We start from the raw sequence: 21,482 nt of genomic DNA, 5'->3' as shown, positions 1-21,482 counted from the left end.
TTCCAAGAAGAGCTGATACCTATACTCCTTAATGTGTTTCACATAATAGAATCAGAAGAGTCTTTGCCAAAATTTTTTTATGAAGCTACAGTTACCCTGATTCCAAAACTACACAAATACCCAACCAAGAAAGAGAACTACAGGCCAATCTCACTCATGAACATTGATGCAAAAATTCTGAATAAAATTCTAGCAAACAGAATCCAAGAACACATTAAAAAATATCCATTACAATCAGAGATGCAGGGCTGGTTCAACATACAAAAATCTGTCAATGTAATCCATCACATAAATAAATTGAAAGAAAAAAAACCATATGATCATTTCATTAGATGCCAAAAAAGCATTTGACAAAATTCAACACCCCTTTATGATAAAGGTTTTGAGGAGGTTAGGGATACAAGAGTCATACCTAAATATAATAAAAGCAATATATAGCAAGCCAACAGCTAATATCAAATTAAATGGAGAGAAACTCAAAGCCATTCCACTAAAAATTAGGAAAAAGACAAGGCTGTCCACTCTCACCATATCTCTTCAACATAGTTCTTGAAGTTCTAGCAATAGTAATAAGACAACATAAAGAGATCAAGGGGATTCGAATCAGAAAGGAAGAAGTCAAACTTTCATTATTTGCAGATGATATGATAGTATACAATAGTGACCCCAAAAACTCTACCAAAAAACTCCTACAGCTGATAAATAACTTCAGTGATGTGGCAGGTTACAAGATTGACTCAAAAAAAAAAAAATCAGTAGCCCTCCTATACACAAAAGATAAAGAAGCAGAGAAAGAATTCAGAGAAACTTCATCTTTTATGATAGCCACAAATAGCATAAAGTATCTTGGGGTAACTCTAACCAAGGAAATGAAAGATCTATTTGACAAGAACTTTAACACATTGAAGAAAGAAATTGAAGAGGACACCAGAAAATGGAAGGATCTCCCATGCTCTTGGATAGGAAGAATCAACATAGTAAAAATGGCAATTCTACCAAAGGCAATCTATAAAGTCAATCCAATTCCCATTAAAATCCCAACAAAATTCTTCACAGAAGAGGAGGAGGGGGCAGAGGGTAGGTCGAAGAGGAGGGAAATGGGAGGAGGGGAGGAGGTGGAAATTTTTAACAAAATTTTTAAAAAATTGAAATAAATAAAAGAAAAATAAAGTAGAAGCAAAAAAATTCTTGGTACAGGAGAGATCAATAATAAATATCTGTTTAATGATATAAATTTGTATATATATATGTATATATATTTAAAATAACTAATTCCTTTTTACAAGTGTATAATTTAAGTTGACTGGTGTATCAGATTATATGAGCATTTAATAAAAAACTACTTTAAAATTCTGCCGATGATTAAAACCAGTTTTATGTCCATCTTGTAGTATGGCTCAAAACAGTAAAGTTAAGTATACACAGTGGGCATTTAATAAATATGTGTTTATTAAAGCATTATTCTCTCTATACTTATCAGTTTAAATATATACATTGGTTAACTACTGTGTATCATCATATATGGAATGTGGCAGCATACAAAATATACAAAAATTCTTACTTGACAAAATTCAGCAAATTAATACAGGAAAAGAAAGAATGAGAGTCAAAATACTAAACTTGATTGTGTATATCCTATTTGGCCTCATTTTATCTTTCATACCACTTTCAAGTGATATAACAATTATTCAATGAACCAACAGCATAAAGTTATAGTTCCTTGCTTCCTAAAATACATCAAGATTTTTTCATTAGTGACCTTCTCACTGTATCAAAAAATCATCAAAAAGAGTTCTAAGAGTGGGCAAAACCATATCAAATTTTAAGGGAATAAGAATAGAATGATGTGGGGGTGTGGAGGGTGTAGGTGTGTAATTACTTTACTTTTTGTAATGCTTGAGATTAAAACCTAGAACTGCATGCATGTTAGGCAGGTAGTCTACCATTAAGCTGTATTTTCAGTATACCTTTAAAGCTAAAAGACTTATATAATAAGCACAGAATTTAAAACAGTTTCGTCCACGTGCTGCTTGATATATAAACTAGAAAAATAAGAGAAAAACTCACACCAAAAATTACTAATAAAAGGCTGGGCATACACACACTTTAATCACAGCACTTGGAAGGTAGAGGCTGGTGGATCTCTTTGAGTTTGAGACCAGCCATGTGTATCTAGGGAGTTCCAGGACAACCAGAGCTACATAATAGGATTCCATCTCAAAAACAACAACATCAGCAACAACAAAAACTAATAAAGGAATAAACAAGAAGTTATAAAAGCAGTAGATCTTAACAAAAGAAAAATGTACTTTACCACTTGAGTGAAAAAATGCTGAAAGATAAATAGCAGTATTTCTGACTTGATTTGGCATCATTAAAAATATCAAAAGAGCTACAAATAACATGAACACTTAAATTTTAATAGTTATAGATGTACAAAATTCCTGTCTAATAACTGAGTTGTCGTGAAATAAACTTGGTGAAAACAAACTGATAATCTAGTGACAGCCACTGCATTCCACTCTTTTTCATCGCTTGAGAGATTTATACATGGATATAATATGTTTTGAACAAATCTAGCCCCTAGTTTTTCCCCTGAGATTCTTATCCTATGCTCCTCACCACTGTTCCCTCCCAATTTCATGCATTGCTGCTACTTTTGCTTTTAATCCACTTAGTTTGGGGCTGGAAAGATGGTTCAATAGTTCAAAATACTGGCTACTTTTTCAGAGAACCCAAATTCAATTCCCAGTATGCATGCAGTGATTTACAACTATCTGTCACTCCAGATTCAGGGGATCCAACTCATTCTCTGCCCTCTGTGAGCACCGCATGCCATAGTCTATGCATGCAGGCAAACACATGCTTAACATAAACAAACAAACAAATCTAAAAATATTATTCCACTTAGCAGGTGTATGACCATCTACTGGAACATGTTCAGTCTCTCAGAATCACCATTCCCAAGGACAACTGACTCTCCCTCTTCCAGCAATTAACAGTTACCAATAACTTCTCAGATGGAGAAAGAACTTTATGACTCCTTCCTCATTCATATTGGTCTTTTGCAGATTTTGTGCATGCAGTCCCCTATCCCATAATTTCATGTTTGCAACAGTATTATCATGTTGTTCCGAAAACACTGTTTTGGTGTATTAAGCCTCCCAAATTTTAGAGTTTATCTCAGAAGAGGGAGCAGAAAGAATGTATTACACTCCTTTTAGGCCATATTATATTTCCCTGGGACAAAGAAAAAGTACATTTATTCTTGGGAAAGGAGTTGGAAATGTTGTTAGAGCAACTGTGTCCTTTCTTGGCTCTCATTCATTTGGGAGCTTTGCTATCATCTTCAAACGTGAGTCTCTAATTGTTTAAAGAACTGATTTGGTCTCAGAGGTTTAACTCCATCTCGCTCTTTCTAACTATCTCTCTTGGTTATTCTTTCTTTTTCTCACTGTTTTGGTCTCTCTATGTACGAGTTTATACTACCAAATACTAGGAATGGGATTTTATGACTATCTTTCTTTATCCATAAGATAGAACCATGTGTACAGATTAGACAAGTCATTACCAAGTAAAGACAAAGACAAAAGATCTCAGTGTCCTGCAGAACATGTGAAGGCATCATGCCTGAATTGCTGCTGTACTTAATGAAAAGCATGTATATCATTTAGCATATGGCTGGTGCTGGTTCACAATAAGGAATCAAAATTCATAAATTTATAACATAGCATATTTTGTTTATTTATTACATAGTCCTTCTATAAATATCATTTAATAATTTCTCAGATGCAGGATTAGCATTCATTTTCTAAGGATAGGAGGCAGCTTATTCATAGTGGCTTTGAAAGCCTATCCTTAATTTTCTTAATTACTTTGCAAACATCACCTACTATCTCCCCTGCTCCCACACATACACACACAAAAAGAAAAAAAAAACCTAAAATTTCTGTCAGAGTTCCTTTTGTAGTCTTTTTTGCTAGGGTTCATTGTTTTTCAGTTCTCTATTATTATTTTTATCTTTTTCATTCCCAGAACTTGTAGATTTTCAAGATACTAGCTGTAGCCTCCAAAGCCATTATCATTAAGAATGAGCCTTATTCCAATCTGCAATTCTGAATCTTCAATTTTCTCTTCATTGAACTGATTAACAAGCCGTGTGATAAGGCTGGTAACTCTGTGATTCCAAGCCCCTAAAGATCTCACAGGCTTCAGCTATTCACATTATTCAAATTCAAATTCAAAACACCCATATCCAAGCCTCCCCTTCTCTTCCTTCCCATCCTACATTCCTATAGAAAGACAGAAAGTTATTGACAGTCATCCGTTAGTCAAGAATGGAGTTCGAAACAAGAAACATTATGTTATAACAACTATAAGCTATAAGTGACACATTGAACAAAGCACCTAAGTTTCCTTATATTTTTCAAGAATTTTTCTCTAACTATAAAATAAATATCAATGTAATCAATTAGTTTCAAATTTCTTGCCTTGTCAGGTTATCCAGTTTTGATGTGTAAAAGGGATTAATCAGCAACTCTAAAAATGGGTAATGAGCAAATAAAAACTTAAGTATCTAAATATAGTTGTGGTATTATATTTACATCCCCAAAGAATGACTAAAATTGGCTTTAAATTATTTCAGCCAGGCCGTGGTGGTGTATGTCTTTAACACCAACACTCAGGAAGAAGAGGCAGGCAGATCTGTGTGTGAATTCGAGGCCAGCCTGGTCTACAAGAGCTTATTCTAGAACAGGCCCCAAAATTCAAAAAAAAAAAAAAACTGTCTTGAAAAAACAAAAAGAAAAAGAGATTATTACAATCTATCATCTTTGCTCAAATGTTTCAAACTCAGTCTGACACATCGGTCTTTTAATATACAGTGAACACCAACACTGCTTGGTAATTCTAAGAGCCAAACCTTTCTCCTTAATTTGGGCTAAAACTTTATTATCCACAGCTTAAAGTAGCCCTTCAAAAAATACACAAGAACAATCCTATCTTTTAGTTGTTTTTTCTTTTCTCTTCTCTAAACTCACAATTTCTAATTATATAATTTTCACCAAAGACTCTACCCCTACAAGGCATAATCATTAATGATTACAAGATAGATCTATGAATGTGCTGACCATCGGAGGTTTGTTAAATACATGCTTAATAATATTGGATTCCCAATTTTGAAAAAAGAATAAATAAAACCACATGTTGATATTTTATGCCTATAAGTTAGTATTACACATGTCTTTAAAAGATAATATAAACCATTATAGATGATAACTATATGCTCCCTACATATGCTATGTCTATGGGTATTTGAACCAAATTTCGAGGCAACTTCTATAAAATGTACAGATTTCTCATAAGATTTAAAAAAAACACAAGAGGAAAGATTATTTTGAAATTCTTATAATTTTTGAGAAAATAATGTTGAAATTATACTCTTACTGTTTCTGCAATAAATCAATACATATAAAACTGAAAATAAAGGATGGTAGCACTAAAACATTGTTACCTATGAAGGGGTACCAGTTAGTTCATTGTATTTACTCATCTAACAAATATTCATTTCCTGTCTTTACAATTTACACTAGTGCTAGGTTTAGGAATACATAAGTTAAACATGATTTCATTTCTTAAGGAGCGAGCCAGAGCAAACCCAGATCACAATACAGTACAATTTGTCCTTAGTAGAGATGGAAATGGAAATTTCTGCAAAGACAAAACAGTGCATGGAAAGTGTACACCAGTGTGCACGAACAAACAGAAAAATCACCCCTGCCAACGTTGTTGTGGGTTCCTAAAGGAAAGATGCATAGGTACAAGGCAATAAAGGATGAAAACATGTTGATTCTTGCCATACAGAATAGAAGCATAGTGTAGTGGATGTAAAAGAAGTCAAGGGATTCCAAGGCCATGCAGCTAAGGCCACATTACACTTCCACTCACACTACCTTCTCTCATGATACATCAATCCAGAGTTTTTTACAAATGCAAATCCAATATTGAATTGCCATTCATTTATTAAGAACTAAACCCTACTCACCCACTCACTCAATGATGAATTGGTTTTCTAAAATTGTAGATAATAGCAACAGATTCTATTTTTTGTGAAACTGTGGAAGAGTTTGAGGAGTAGCCCTTATACAACTAGTATCAGAACCTCCTATTGTTTCCTTTTTGGAACAAATCATCCTCTAAAATAAATCAGTACAAGGATGATTTGAGAAAAACTTTAACCTCATTTCAAAAAGCCTACTTGTCATATCATATTGACCCTGACAATAATCCTTTCTATTTCCTCTACAATTCCATCCATTTTGGATATGTATTCTTTCATTTTGAAGAACAGGACCAGTTATACCAATGGCTCCTGAACACAAACAAAGGAAACAACAAAAAATCTGAAGGAAAAGTTGAAAAGGTTCACAGATAATTAAACCTACAAAAAGTAAATGTTTAATCCTCTATATATAACACTACCAACACATTGGATGTGGTGACAGTAGTTCCTGTTCACAGCTTTATCTTTGTTTCTGTATGTCAACATTTGTCAAGGATATATCTACATATATATATACATATACTTATATGTGAATGTGTGTTTGTATATATGTGTGTATGTTCATATACATTTGTGTGTGTTTTATAGGTGACTGTGTTTGTATATACGTGTGTGTGTGTGTGTGCATGCATGTGTTTATCTCAAAGGAACAACTTCTAAGATCAACCTTTACAAAGGTCAATGTGCAAATCCCACTGAGCTTAAATCAGTGGTCTTTAGGGCACAGGCTACAACCACCTTTGACCATAAATTAATGTCTATCAATCACCTTGAATCTCATTCAGATTTCCCAGGCCTCTCTTTGGAACTTTTAAACCAGACTCAAGATACAGGAAAATGCATGTTAAAAGTTTTCCCATTGGGCTGGAGAGGTGGCTCAGAGGTTAAGAGGACTTACTATTCTTCCAGAGGTCCTGAGTTCAATTCCCAGCAACCACATGGTGGCTCACAACCATCTGTAAAGAGGTCTGGTGCCCTCTACTGGCCAATAGGATATATGTAGGCAGAATACTGTATACATAGTAAAAATAAATCTTTAAAAAAAAAAGTTTTCCCATTGATGTATTAATTTGATAACCTCTAGCTTAGATGAGCAATTTCCTGACAATAAATCTCAAAAATATCTTGTTGAGGAAATATTTTCTTACTGAGGTGTTTATAAAAATATTCACTGTCTTTCAATACCCCACAACAATCCTGTATTTACAAACTTCAGAGATACTTCCAGCCCCTTACTTTCTACATCACTCCAAGCCTGGAATTTTCAGTTCTACATAGTTCTCCAAGCACACAGAACATAATTTCATATCTCCAGACCGTTCTTTGAGGACTAAATGACATTATTTCCACCCCCAATCAGTATGTTTTTGGCAACAGTAGCCCACTTGGTGAAAAACATTTCTCTCATTTGACAGAAAATTGTGTAGAAATGGAAGCAACCCAGACTGAAGGAGAGTCATTACATTTCCCTATCTCTAAAATATAAATCGACTTCTCAAGGAGTCCTCAAAGGAGAATATCATTCCATATGTTTTTATAAATACAACTGTATTCTGATGTTTTACTTAAATAACAGGTGTAAGCAAAATTTGTACAAGTTTACACTCTTGAACCTGAGTGCAAACTCTACGTTTTTGTGATAAAAGCAAATATACCAAAATATGTGTGTGTGTGTGTGTGTGTGTGTGTGTGTGTGTGTGTATTTCAGGTATTAAGTTCTATGTTCAACTGTAGAAAAGCATAAAAGTATTAAAGAGCCAAGATCTAAATAGTTGCTTTGAATTTTTAGTTAAATTTCTGGCTCCTTTGTCACATAGGGACCTGCAAAGAGTCAGCCAGCAGATACCCCTTGGCAAACATTCTTCCTACTTAAAACACTTAAATTTTCTTTTCTCCTCCAATGTATATCAATCTTCAAAGGGAAAATTATACCTTCTTAGTAGTACGTGATCGATAATGTAGATGTCAACAGATACTGCATTTATTTTTCCATCATGGTCAATGAAATGTATGTTTTTACTTTATTTTCAGATTTATATAAGAGACCACAGAACAATAGGCAAGGTGAATGTAAAATGCAGTTATGATACAGATGAAAAATGTATTAAGGACTCCTCTGATGCATCTCAAAATTCTAAAAGGTAGACAGTTCTACACTAGAACTGAATATGTGATCACGGCATCCTTTCACCAGCTAAGACTGCTGCCATGTCCATTGTTCAAATGTATTTCAAAAGAAAAAGCCTTGCAAGTAAGCTATAGCCACCGAACAAATCACTAGACATGCAATCAAGATACACAGACTTTAAGCTAATATTTATTTTTTTTTTAGTTTTTTTATTCTCCCCGCCACCACCTCCCATTTCCCTCTCCCTCCCCCATCAAGTCCCCCTCCCTCATCATCCCTAAGAGTAATTCGGGTTCCCTGCCCTGTGAGAAGTCCAAGGACCACCCACCTCCATCCAGGTCTAGTAAGGTGAGCATCCAAACTGCCTAGGCTCCCACAAAGCCAGTACTATTCAGCAGTAAAAAACAATGACTTCCTGAATTTTGCAGGCAAATGGACGGAAATAGAAAACACTATCCTGAGTGAGGTGAGCCAGACCCAAAAAGAGGAACATGGGATGTACTCACTCATATTTGGTTTCTAGCCATGAATAGGGGACGTTGAGCCTATTATGCGTGATCCTAGAGAAGCTAATTAAGAAGGTGAACCCAAAGAAAAACAATTAAGCTAATATTTATTAAATTATCTCCTAGCCTCACCCTCTGAACACACATACTGGTTAGTTTGAAAGCAATGGATGAGGAATTTTTAAAATTCTCAGACAAAATGAAATAGTTTTTCTGTTACTTTTACTTACTATTTTAATTAACTTACTGTGAATTATTCACATGTGTCACTCAAAATTGTCTCCCTATCATTATATATTCATAAATGTGTTTTTTAAATTGACACACAGCAGTAACTAGCTGGTAGAAATATTGGAAATTTAAATTATGTAGGCCTGTGAACACGTATAATCCATAGCTAGGATAATAAAACGAAGACTAAGTTTTAATTTTTCAGAAGAATTTGTTGGCTAAATAAACAAAATAAAGTGTTTCTTTCCTTTTTTTTCCCTCCAAGACAGGTTTCTCTGTGTAACAGCCCTAGCTGTCTTGGAACTGGATTTTTAGACCAGAATGGCCTAGAATTTACAGAGATATGCCTGTTTCTATTTTCCAAATGTTGGATTCAAAGGCATATGCTACCACATCTTGCTGATGTTTCTTATCTTTTTATCTTAATGAAAAATAACCATTCTATAAATCTTAGAATATGGTTATAAGTGATATTGACAAAATGGGGAGGAAAGAAAATTTTCACATTTTTTGAATGCATTCAAATTTGTTTGGAATTTATGAATCACATCCTGGAATCTCTTCTGGAATTGAGGAAGGATTTTAAAAACATATATGCATGCAAAGTGTGTGTGTGTGTGTGTATGTATAAACATGCAACAAATTGCTCTAAGAAAACATTTAATTGTGAATACATTTTGTTAATTTTTGCCTAGTCAATTTGCTTACTTCTTACATTTGCTTTCTTAGTTAAATTATGTTTGGAATTTAAATAAATTACCAAATATCTTACTTCATAAACAAACCTTTCATTATTTACATTGTTAGTTACACTCAGAGCTACTAGGGTTGATTTGAAGAATTTGTGTCAGAGAATTAATTTTGGGTAGTATCAGAAGAAGCTAAACATTTGTCTGTCTCCTTTGCTTTTATTAGGCTTTCACTACTACAGTTTCCTTCTCCAAATAATGAGAGTATTTTTTTTTTTTTTTTTTTTTTTTTTTTTTTTTGCCATTCTTGGGTCCTTGGATTTTCATTTCACACTTTCTTGGGATGAATTTCCTTTTGTCATAAGCTTCCCTCCCCTGCCTTGTTATAGTTCCATTTGTGTTATGTTTCTTCCAGTTGTTCTATCTACAGCTTCTGAGATCTTCAAAGCCCACCCTCAGTCCCTCAGTGATTCAGCAGTGAGCAGAACTCTCAAAAGAATCCTCAACTTTGAGTGGGTGTGCCAGCATCTCTCCTCTGACAGGCTGATGAGAACAAACCCTAAACTGATGTCATAGTCATAAAATAAAATCTAATAAAATGAGTTACTAAGTTGACCCTTAATAAAAGCGTCCTGTGCTAATCTCTCAATATGTTTCCAAGTATCCAATTACTTCAAAATAAATAATAAGTGATTGATACACCTCCAATCAGGCATGTATAATGATGTTTCTTATTATGGCTACACTCCAGAGACTTGTGAAAAAATTCCACACAAAATAAATGTTCCTGAGAGGTCAAAGGGGCAATGGCAGTTCCTATGCGCTCCTCAACGCACATTCCTAAAATTAAAGACTAAAAGTTCATGAAGACTGGGGACTGTTCAGCATCTCTATCACCAGTATAATACTTGCTACACAGCAGAATCTCAATTACTGGTTACTTGAATTTGATTATTACATAGTTTAAAAAGTGATACACCTTTCTCAAAATTTTTCAAATACAAACTGTTCCTTTATATGCCTGATGATGTCTCTCAGTAGAATTTCTGACTGAAGAGAAATGTAAGCACAACACTTTACAGCTGAAAACTGTAAGCTGTAAAGTCTCAGAAATCTGAGAATGTGCCCAGAATTACACAAGTACTTACTTGTTCAAAGCAATGAAGAATCAAGATGCTTGAGTACTGGGTTTTGTGTTCTTTCAATTCTATCATTCTATTATTATATGTGTAATACTACTGTATTTTATGTGCAATATTACTGCATTATATGTGCAATAATGTGACTTTTATAGCCAACGTCAATTCACCTAAAAATAATTACTAAAATATCAAAAACTCAACCTTGTTGATTCTATGAGTCAAAAACTAGCTTAGTATGTGCCAATGTATTAGTATAAATGCATTTCCATTTTTTTACTTGGAATCCTATTGATTGAGACATATGACCAGACCACTGTGTAAACTGGAACCTAAAGAACAAGTATAGATCCTCCTAAAATAGATGATGATGGGGTTCAGGAAAGTTTGCAACATGTAAAAATCAACTACAAATGCCCCCAAAATGGCCGCTGTAGTTATTCAAAGCAGCAAGAAAACAGATAGCATGCCTGACATCTCCTCATCTACATTCAGGAAGTGTAGAAGGGTAAATATAGTGGAAGTTTTTCTTTTTCTTTTTTTTTTTTTTGGTTTTTCGAGACAGGGTTTCTCTGTGGCTTTGGAGCCTGTCCTGGAACTAGCTCTTCTAGACCAGGCTGGTCTCGAACTCACAGAGATCCGCCTGCCTCTGCCTCTCAAGTGCTGGGATTAAAGGCGTGCACCACCACCGCCCGGCTATAGTGGAAGTTTTTAGGGCAAAGGCTTCTTTGGCAAATGAAAGGAGGGACCACACAGTACTAACTCATTGACTTGAAATGTAACCTCTCTGTTTTGTCTATGACACTAAGTCAATTGATGATATGACTAGTCATTGATGATTTTTTTCTATGAAGCTTTTTATGGGTACATGTTTGCACCTGTTCACCTGTAGGCTCTGAGCACCCATCTGACAGGCACTTTTCAAAATAAAAGTTAGTTTTAGCTTGTAAAGTGAATAGAACTTCTGCATTATTTGATATCATAATTATTTTCAGTTTCTTATTCTGAAAACCCTTATCTAGGCTTGCACTTTTCACATCTGCCACTGAACTCCAACTTATAAAGGAAACTATCAGAAATTATTTCCTACCTCTCATTCTCACAATAGATAATTCAGTTATAACTTTATTTTCCCTAACCCTCACGTGAGTGGTTGAGAAAAATCTAAGCTAAATTGTCATTATCAACGTCACTATCAATACTTTTTAGAAATGTGTAAATTTTGGTTGTCAGACACAAAAATTTGGGTTTACAAGAACAATTCTATCCCAACAGATCAGTATTTTAGTTAGATCCTTGAGTTAAACCCAAATCTGTTGTACTGAATAATTGCTATGTTGCAAAAATGTTTGTTGGGGATTAACACAAATCTACAGATACACGGCTACTGAATTCTTCTCATAAACAATTGTGTTCAACAACTTTCAATGCCAAATATTTTCAGAGATTATCTTTTCTGGGACAAATGAAAAAGAACAGTCAATATGCTCTAAAATATCTTTCTAGGTTATCTGCAGAAAGATGTGTGAAGAGTAACACACACCAGAAAGGAGGGAGATTAAAACCATGTACTAAAGACTTATGTAGCATAAAAGAAGAACACTGAAAACATGTGTTAAAGACTAACATACTAGAAAGGAAGGAGACTGAACACTTGTGTCAAAGAATAACACACACTCGAAAGGAGGGACACAGAAAACATGTGTCAGAGTAACAACCAGAAAGAAAAGACACTGAAAATGTGTGTTTAAGACTAACACACCAGAAAGGAAGGACACTGAAAACATGTTTCAGTGTGAAAAGAAAGAACTATTCTCCTCCGATATAAGTATCATAGTGATGTCTTTGGCATTGCATGGTACCAGCACCTAGACTCTCTGCATCTTAATTTTCCCCAGGCCCTAAAATGAGTCTAAGAATGTTTTCAAAAGGGAAACCTAGGAGAGGCCAAACAAGATCAGTGCTCAGATACATTGAGGGAACTTTAAAAAATTAAATCTGAGGGGTAGAAGCAGGAAAAGAAAAAATGGGGGCAGCACTTAAAGTCCTTTTTTTCCAAAACCCAGGTGAGTCTCAAAGGTGGGTAGAAATTTGACAATTTAATATCCTTTGGATTCTGCAATTGAGTGGACCCCTTCAAACCCAAGTTCACTTAGTCAGTAAAGGATAAAACCAGAGGTCTGTCTGGCATTTCATGGAGGGGAGGTAGTTGAAATATCTTAGGAGGGGTTAGAACAGAGTGGTATGGAAGAATGCCTGGAACCAAGGGGAAGATGGTGTGTACTGAGAACCACTAGTGCATAAAGCCCCAAATCAGCATAAGTTGCCTAAGTGCATGAAGGCATTTATTCGTTCAATAAACATGTGTGCTTTCATATGAGGAAGGTAGGAAGCACTGGAGAATCTAAGGAAAGTAAAGTAAAGGATGATGTCAGGATGCAAGAGACTTAAAAAAAAAAAAGACACCAGGTTTTCCCAGAAAACTGAGCCAATAAATGCCCAACAAATAAGACATCAGGAAGGCTCTCTCTCTCTCTCTCTCTCTCTCTCTCTCTCTCTCTCTCTCTCTCTCTCTCTCTCTCTCTCGTGTGTCTGTGTGTGTGCGTCTGTTTGTCTGTGTCTGTGTGAAAAACATAGGATTACAGGTTTGCATGTGAAAAGATGCAAAGGAAAGATTTTGACAGCATTCCTAAATGTGAGAAAGGCATGCGAGAGAGGCTGCAAAGAGCCTGTGGAATTCAGAGATGCCCCAAAAGGTCACTACTAGGACCAAGAGAGTGTGGGAAATGAGAGAGTAAGGGCTTCCAGAGGCGGGGCGGGGACTCCTTTGGGATGCTGAAAAGGGGAAATGGATATGCAGGAACACAGCCTGGGAAAGTTTGGAAGAAAAGAAAAAGCAAAACCAAAACAGGTGGCCTGAAGGAGCCCTGAGGCCGGCAAAGATGAATTTAAGGCTTTCGTTTATTAGCCAGACCTCGGAAAAAATAGGGTCTCTTTCCTTCTCAGTGTTCCCCTTCTGCCTAAGCCCAGAGGGTTCTGTCTCCCTAGGGGCCACTAGAAACCCTAGGCCGACCAGGATGAGGCCTGGTCGCCCCCCAGCGGCTGGGAGCTCCCTGAGTTCCCCCGATTGCCCTGCTCCAACTTTGCCCATTTCTGATCTCTGCTGAAGCTCGGACCCTTCTGTTCCCAGCTCACCGAGGGCGCTGTCAGGAGGCTGATGCTCTCGCCTAGGGAGTCCAGGTTGACCCTCCGGCGTCGCTGCGCCCTCTTGGACCCGGCGGCCGCAGCAGCAGCGGCCGCGGCCGCGGCGGCGGAGGCAGAGGGAGCTTGGGTGGCAGTCTTGGCAGCAGATCTGGATCCCGGTGGCCCTGGCGGGCTCCTGCTGTCATTCCAGCAGAGCCTGGACAGGGGGCACTCCCCTTCCTCCTCGGGGCTAGTCTCCAGATAGTCAGAGCCCAGAGAGCTAAAGGACTCGGATGAGATCTTCCTGCGCGACATGCTGCTGGAGATGCTGCTGCAGACGAAGCGGCGGTGACAGAGGTGGCGGCGGAGACGCAGCGGTGGTGGTGGAGGTAGCAGGATTGGCGCTGGCAGCGTCAGGTGCGTCGGGACGCTGGGCGGTGCGCGCTAGCCCAGACGGGAGTCCCCAGCGCTGATGAATCCTGCCAGCCAGCTGCTCATGGCGGGAACTTGGGTCACCGCGGCTCCTCGCTGGTCCCTCCCGGCGGTGGCGCCGGAGGACGAGCTAGGGACTCGGGGACTGCCGCCGCCTCTGCAGCTGCTGCTCTAGTGGCGCAGCCTCAGAGGCCGCCTGTGCACATCATTCCCTCTCCGGTGCTGCGGGGATTCGGGTGCAGCGGCTCCTCCGCCTTGCGTCTCTACTGCCAGAGGCCCGCGTCCTCCGCCCCCTCCCTCCTGCTCCCTTTCTCCCCTCCCGCACTCCCCCCGCCCTGCCCGGGGCGATGTCTCCGCCGGCATCACGTGTCGCCACCATACTCATTAGAAGTCTCTGCCTCTCCAGTCGCCACGTTTCCGAATCAACTAGGACACTTTGCTGCTGTTCTCTCCGCGCTTCCCCGCCTCCTCTGTGGATCATGTCCTCCTACTTGGGGTTCATATGGTGGTTCCCATAGGACCAAAGGTCTCTAAGCCCAAACGTCGAGTCCCTTGGTCCCTGGAAAAGCAAATGGGTAGTGAACATGGCCAGTAGCTGACATTCATTAGGGTGAGGGGCATAGAACTGGGGGAGGGATCTCCCTTTGTATAAAACTAAAAGCCTAACAAGGGCCGCTAAAGTCCCTGCACACACACACACCACACACACACACACACACACACACACACACACACACACACACACACACACACACACACACACACACACACACACACACACCGTGTCCAATTCTAGCTTATTTTGGAAGTTCAAATCGGCCACCCCAAATGTTTCAGTGGAGACACTTTCAAGGGAAGGAAAGGGTGGGGCAACTGCTGGAGACAGTTCCCTGTCTCCAGGAAGGCTTCGTGGTGAGAATATCATCTGCTCAGGCTGCAACCGCCCCCCGCCCCCCGCCACCCCTTGCTTTATGTGCCCTGAGCCTGGTGGTAGGAGCCTCTGTCAGGCCCAGTTGTCTGTTCCAGTAATGGACAGCTCTGCTTGCCACCTGTACCGTGTTTGCCAGACTCTTCGATCTGACCCATAAGAGCATGGGGAAGGTTTCTATGCCCCTCAGTCACTGGGCTCCTTGAGTCAGATATGCATTTAGTTGATAAAACGAAGGGTAGTGGGAAGACAATTTATACGCCCAAACCAAATTCTCCAGACTGAAAGCAAGTGTCTGGCGGCCAGTGTCAGCACAACATCTTCATTTCAAAGCTTCTCTCAGTGCAGCTAGCCACAGTTTGGGCCCCAAACTGTGTAGCTCCAGAAAAGGTTTGGGCTTATTCTGAATTTACACTAAGCAATAGTAAGAATGAAAAGGCAATTGCCGTGTCCCAGAAGAAGAATCCCAGGCTTAGTTTCCTGTACAGGGAAGCAAGTGAGCACATTTCTTGTTTCCCTTGACAGCAGAAAGAAAAGTTCAAGGGCTTTGGCTTTAACGTGAAGAACACAAAAACCAAAGCATTTTTACTTTTGTTTCCTAAAGACTGTTCCAGGTAAAACACATAAGTTTAAGTGAACATAGTCCATTTAAAACAAAGAAAACCTCAGAATTGTTACTGTTTCTCCACCCCAGTTTGCTTTTAACTCTAGATCTTCCTAATAGTTTTTGAGTGCTAGGTTTCCTTAGCCTCCTTATTCACCAGGGAAAGGTGAGTGTGCTATTCGCCCATTCCAAAGCCCTACAATGCAGGACAATTAGACGTGATAGGGAATTAAGTAAAAGCAGGAACTCGGTTTATTACTGTGAACATCAACTTACATAGGTTAAGTGACATCCTGTGATGTGGGGGTACCTCCAGCCAATGAGAGCCAGTTATCCCCTCCCTCTGGCTACCTAGATTTTGCTGTCTCATCCTCACTCAGTTCCCTTAAAATTGAGCCAGACTTTTCTCTGTCCCACAGGCCTTCGAGGTACAGGCCTTGAGATAATTTTGGCCTAACATCTTTCACTTTTGTCTTATATCCTCCCACACCCCTGTCACCGAGCCAGAATAGCCCACTGGGAAGAGAGAACGGGTCAGGGCCACCCCTATCCGGAGTTCAGGCCTGGATACCCTCAAACTGAGAGTTCATCTGGGAGGTGGGATGTATCGAGCTTATCTTATTTGTACTCAAAGGGCCATGAGTTGTACCTGTTATATCTGTTTTTGGAATGCTTGTTTCAACCTTTGGAGAATGCATGGGCCAAAATACAGATCAATAAACAAATAGCCATTGGCCCAATTAGGAAAGAGGAAGAGATGAGTGTGGTAAGCCATGGGGATCATTAAAGCAGGTCTCATGGGGGCGGGGGTCCTTGACTTAAATCTTTTCTTAACTCATCTAGTATTCTTGTAACTATCTCAGAATGGTCCGCACAGAAGCAACATTCTTCCCTAAGTGCCCTGCAAATTTCTCCCTGTTCCATAAACAGCAAGTTCAATCCTTTCCTATTTTGTAAAGTTACCCTTGCTAAGGAATTCAAAGACTTTTGTAAATAAAAATAATGTAGTCTCTTCTTTTCTACTTATGTCCAGCCCAGTCTGCTCACATCCCCAGGAAGAACAATAGTAATCAGGAGTCTAGCCACAGTTTCTAATAGTGGCGGCAGTCCAGTTGCTTCCTGGGCATACATTAAAGGGTATCTGGAGGAGGGCATGTCTCCTAAGGGCATGAGAACATCCAGGCTCATTAGGGTAACATGCCTGGGGTAGGATGCACCCCCCAAAACTTCCACATTCAGGTCTCCCTTCAATGCCTGGAATCCAGTCTCCTATGTCCCAGCTCCCACATGCCAAGTTGCAGAGGTCAAACAACAGATCAGGCCACCATGTCCAGGATGTCATCATCTGAGAAGTCTGGTTTAGGATTCCTCTAGTGCCAGCACTCCATAGGATCCACATCATCTTCTGAGGTTGGTGCAGGCTTACTGCCTGGACCTTGATCCCCGTGAGAAGAGTTAACATGATTACCACTGGAAGAGCCATCTGAAATAAATAAATAGGCAACAATTCGTCAAGAGTCAATCTCCCTTGGGCAGTGTTATTTTTCTTTTCTTATGTTCGAATTTAAAGGTTGTCCACCATAATCTCTTTCTTTCTTTATTGGTCATCTTGGTCTTCCCCATTGTCCTGAGGGGAGGGGAGATATTTTAAGTTACAAGCAGGTAGCCATATAGGCGTTTCCCTTTTCTTTGGGAAGACACATCCATATCCCCAGCCCTGTGTCAACAAGGGATCTAGGCCCTGCATTGGTTAGTGAGAGGATCCATCCATCTAACCTTTAGGCAGGGCCTCCTTGGTAGGGATTCTCAATGTTTCTGGAATCTATTTTGTTCATCTGATTTTTGAAAATTTAAAATATTGACGGTTAATAATGCCTTTTGCAGTTGTAAATAGGGAAATAATTCTCCCCCTTTTTGTTTTATAAGGACCTCTTTGAGATATTGGTGATGTCTTTCGGCAATTGTTTGACCCTGAAGGCTGTATGGGATCCCAGTGGTATGGGATTTATTCCATCTCTGGAAGAATTCTTTTAATGTTTTACTTATGAAACAGGGGACATTGCGGGTCTTGACCTGTTGTGGTAGTCCCAACGTTGTAAACATTGTAAAAAGTGGTTTTGGCATGGGTTGCCTTTTCCTCCGAGTGAGTGGTAGCCCAGCCTGCCTTAGAGTACAGGTCTATGGTCGCAAACATATATTTTAATTTGCCAAATGGAGTGTAATGTGTTACATATGTTTGCAAGACGATATTGGGTCCTAACCCTCTTGGGTTCAGCCCTGGCCCTTGTAAAGGGGGAGGGGGTGTGGAGAAACTATTGGCAAGTCTTACATGTATAAAAAATTCTCTTTAATTGTGTTGAGGGGATCTGGGGGTATAGGTATTTTAGTCCTCTCCAGCTGACATGAGTTAAGTCATGCATTTAGGTAATATTTTGCATGGGCAGAGTTGAGACCTCTATGAGACAGCCCCCTGATGCTGCAGTATCTGCAGCAGCATTCCCTTGGGAAATGAGGCCAGGGAGGTTTTGGTGTCCTCTGAGGTGTTGAATATATATGGGGTTTTTTCTAAGAGTGATCCAAGTTGAATCATCAAGGCAGAAATAAGATTAGCATCCAATCTGATAAAGGCATAAGGTAAGTGTGGCAGTAGATTCACCATATAAGAGCTGTCTGAATAGAAGTTGCAGGGTTCTGTGACCTCTTGTAGGGCAATATATACAGCCATCATTTCCTTATATTGAGCAAATCCTCCACAAGGGAGATTTTGGCAATCTTTGTCTTGGTCCCCACTGTAGGGAAAACTACAAAGGCAGTCCCATTCCCCTGCCATCTGTGGAAACAGTGAGTGCTTGGGACAGAGACCTAGAGGAAAAGACTGAGGGGACTCTCCAGTGTAGTTCTTGATACAGCTTCACTAACTGGGACTCCCCAAAGTCGGTATCCAGAGTTCCCAGAAATCCCTCCAGGGTGAGGCTCAATCAAGAACAATGTTTGGCTGCACATTCTATATCCTTATTTTGAATGAAATTATTAATTCAGAAAAATTCTTTCCATAATTTCAGAGGGATGCGTTTATGATTTTATGAACATATTAGTGAGATCGACTAGAGAGTACACTCTGGGAGTGACCCCCGGGGTAGCGTGTACCAATTCTAGTGGTTGTGGCTACTGAACAATGGCAGCCAGCATGATCTTTTTCCCTACAGGCTTTGAGGTATAAGCCCTGAGATAATTTTGGCCCAACAGTGAGGACCCATATAAATGTACTGTTTTCCTTTCATACTTTGGAAAAAACAGATCTTAAATGGACATTAAATATATAGAAAGATTAAGTGCACTAAAATTAACTCATTTAAATACCTATTTATAATATATGTTATATACATACTATGTTATTGATATTATCATTATTAATATTATTTGGATTGTGTTATGTATTTATTGTTAAGTTCACCATTGCCTCTATGTCTTTATATTTCAAAGTAGACACTGGCTCACAGTCTGGGCTTCCTGAAGGCATCCAAATAACCACCTGATGCCTGCTGTTACCAGGTGGGTAGGTTTCATTATTATGAGTAAGTATATAATAGAGAAATGGGAGAGAAAAGGAGGCAGAATGGTTCATGTGCTGTGGTAAGAGGCAGATCTGAAGAACTGAGGGCTATGAAGAATGGGCTAATAATGGTGGCATATTTGCCACCTGGGACCATGTAGATGTCTGAGCCTGGGATGCTGCCTGGGGTCAATCTATGTCTGTGTTCCTGCTACAGCTGGGGTCTATGATTGTGTCCATGACTCATGGTTCCACAGAAATGTAGCATGAATAATAAAAACCCAAAGACAGATATTGGGGTTCAACATGAAGATGAGAAAAGCAAAGCAGCCAACCTCTAGCTCTTCCCTCTACTTCAGACTAAAAATGATAGTGATCCTGCCTTCACTAAATCTCCAAATGATATTGAGCTGACATCTGTATCCTTCCATCTTATATTCCTCTCTAGTGCTGGGGTTAAAGGTGTGCACCACCACTGCCCAGATGGCTAACTAGTGTGGTTGCTGGGATTAAAGGTATGTGTCACCTCTACTTTGCCTGTATGACTGACTAATCACCTGCTTTACACCGACCTTCAGGAAAACTTTATTTATTAAAACATAAATAATATGCCACTTTTCTGTTTTTTTGTTTAAAATAAAAAAGAAGGCTATAATAATATAAGAAAAGCTATATAGAATAAGTACAATAATTATATACAATATATACAGGCAATAGATATATCAAAAATGTATAGTCCATTTGCATTTGGCAATTTTGAAGAAAATATATCTATTCTATCTTGGTGAGTCCAAAGTCTTGTATCTAATTTACTTTCTATCATAACTTGTTTCCTACATCAGGTAAACAAGTCATCAACTTGCTCAGGGAACCAAGAAAGAAATAATACTAACTGAGTAAGCAGGAAATCCAAGCAAGGAAATTCCAAACAATGTGAGAAATGAGAAAAACAACTGGCTACTTGGATAGTCATCCAAAGTTCTTCTGCAACATCAGGACATCTATCTTTAGCCTATAGGCCTAGAATATCTGACAGACTTTCCTGTGAAGGAGTATATTTTAAAGCACTGTCCCTCCTTGTCTTGACAATGTTTGGCAGTCTCTTTATTTAGTGTCCAGCTTGGACATTTTCTTGCCAAGTGGCTTACTTTTGCTACAAAGAAAATAAACTTCATGTGGAGTTACTTTGATGCCCATTATTCTCTGTAATAGATTGGTGGTGCCAGGAGCAGATATGTCTTTTTAATACTCATTAAAAAGAGTATATGTTATTAAGACTTCTTATGACATAGTCTATAGATCTCTGAAGTCCTGTCTATCTAAATTATATATTTGTTTGACCTTTAAAACATACCTAATATGACTACAAGATTAATTATAATAGGTGACTAATTATTAATCTACATTTATTTATTATTCAAAATGATTGGTAAAAATAATTTTCCAGGGCTAGAAATTTGAATTACATTGTTAAAGGGGTTGTATAGATACAATACTTTGAATAAGAGTAGAAATGTATATATAGTATGTTCTAATAAAACTAACTTCAAATTTGTATTCTCTTGTTTCAACTTATATCTGACTCAAATGAAAAGCATCTATTTCTTTTTTAATTTTTTATTGATATTTATTGAGCATTACATTTTTCTTTGCTCCCTTCCCTGCTTCTCCCCTTTCCCTCCTACCCTATCCCAAGGTCCCCATGCTCCCAATTTACTCAGGAGATCTTGGCTGTAGTAGTGGGAGCAGCGGGCTGCTTTCCACCACTCGGCTAGCTTTACCCAAAATAATTACACAGAAACTTTTAAACATTGCTTGGCCCATTAGCTCTAGTCTCTTCCTGGCCAACTCTCATGTCTTGATTAACCCACTTCTAATAATCTGTGTAGCACCACTAGGTGGTGTCTTACCAGGAAAGATTCAGCATGTCTGACCTGGCGACTTGGCTCCATCACATCTGACCTCACTTCCCTTCTTCCCAGCATTCTGTTCTGTCTACTCCACCCACCTAATTTTCTGTTCTATCAA

General features: G+C 38.8%; 1 protein-coding gene across 1 annotated transcript in view; it reads right to left on the bottom strand.

The window, feature by feature from the left end:
* Window positions 1–14,373, bottom strand: part of Gucy1a2 (guanylate cyclase 1 soluble subunit alpha 2) — a 387,804-nt gene extending 373,431 nt beyond the window's left edge. The window contains exon 1 of the mRNA XM_057767100.1: window positions 13,950–14,373. Coding sequence (XP_057623083.1) covers window positions 13,950–14,252 — 303 coding nt within the window. The 5' untranslated portion in view covers window positions 14,253–14,373. The remainder of the gene's footprint in view (window positions 1–13,949) is intronic.
* Window positions 14,374–21,482: the final 7,109 nt, after the last annotated feature.

This window comes from Chionomys nivalis, chromosome 4 (assembly GCF_950005125.1).
Source record: "Chionomys nivalis chromosome 4, mChiNiv1.1, whole genome shotgun sequence".
Lineage (NCBI taxonomy): Eukaryota > Metazoa > Chordata > Mammalia > Rodentia > Cricetidae > Chionomys > Chionomys nivalis.
Note: the sequence above shows the minus strand (reverse complement) of the source record. Positions and strands in the feature narration are given on the sequence as shown.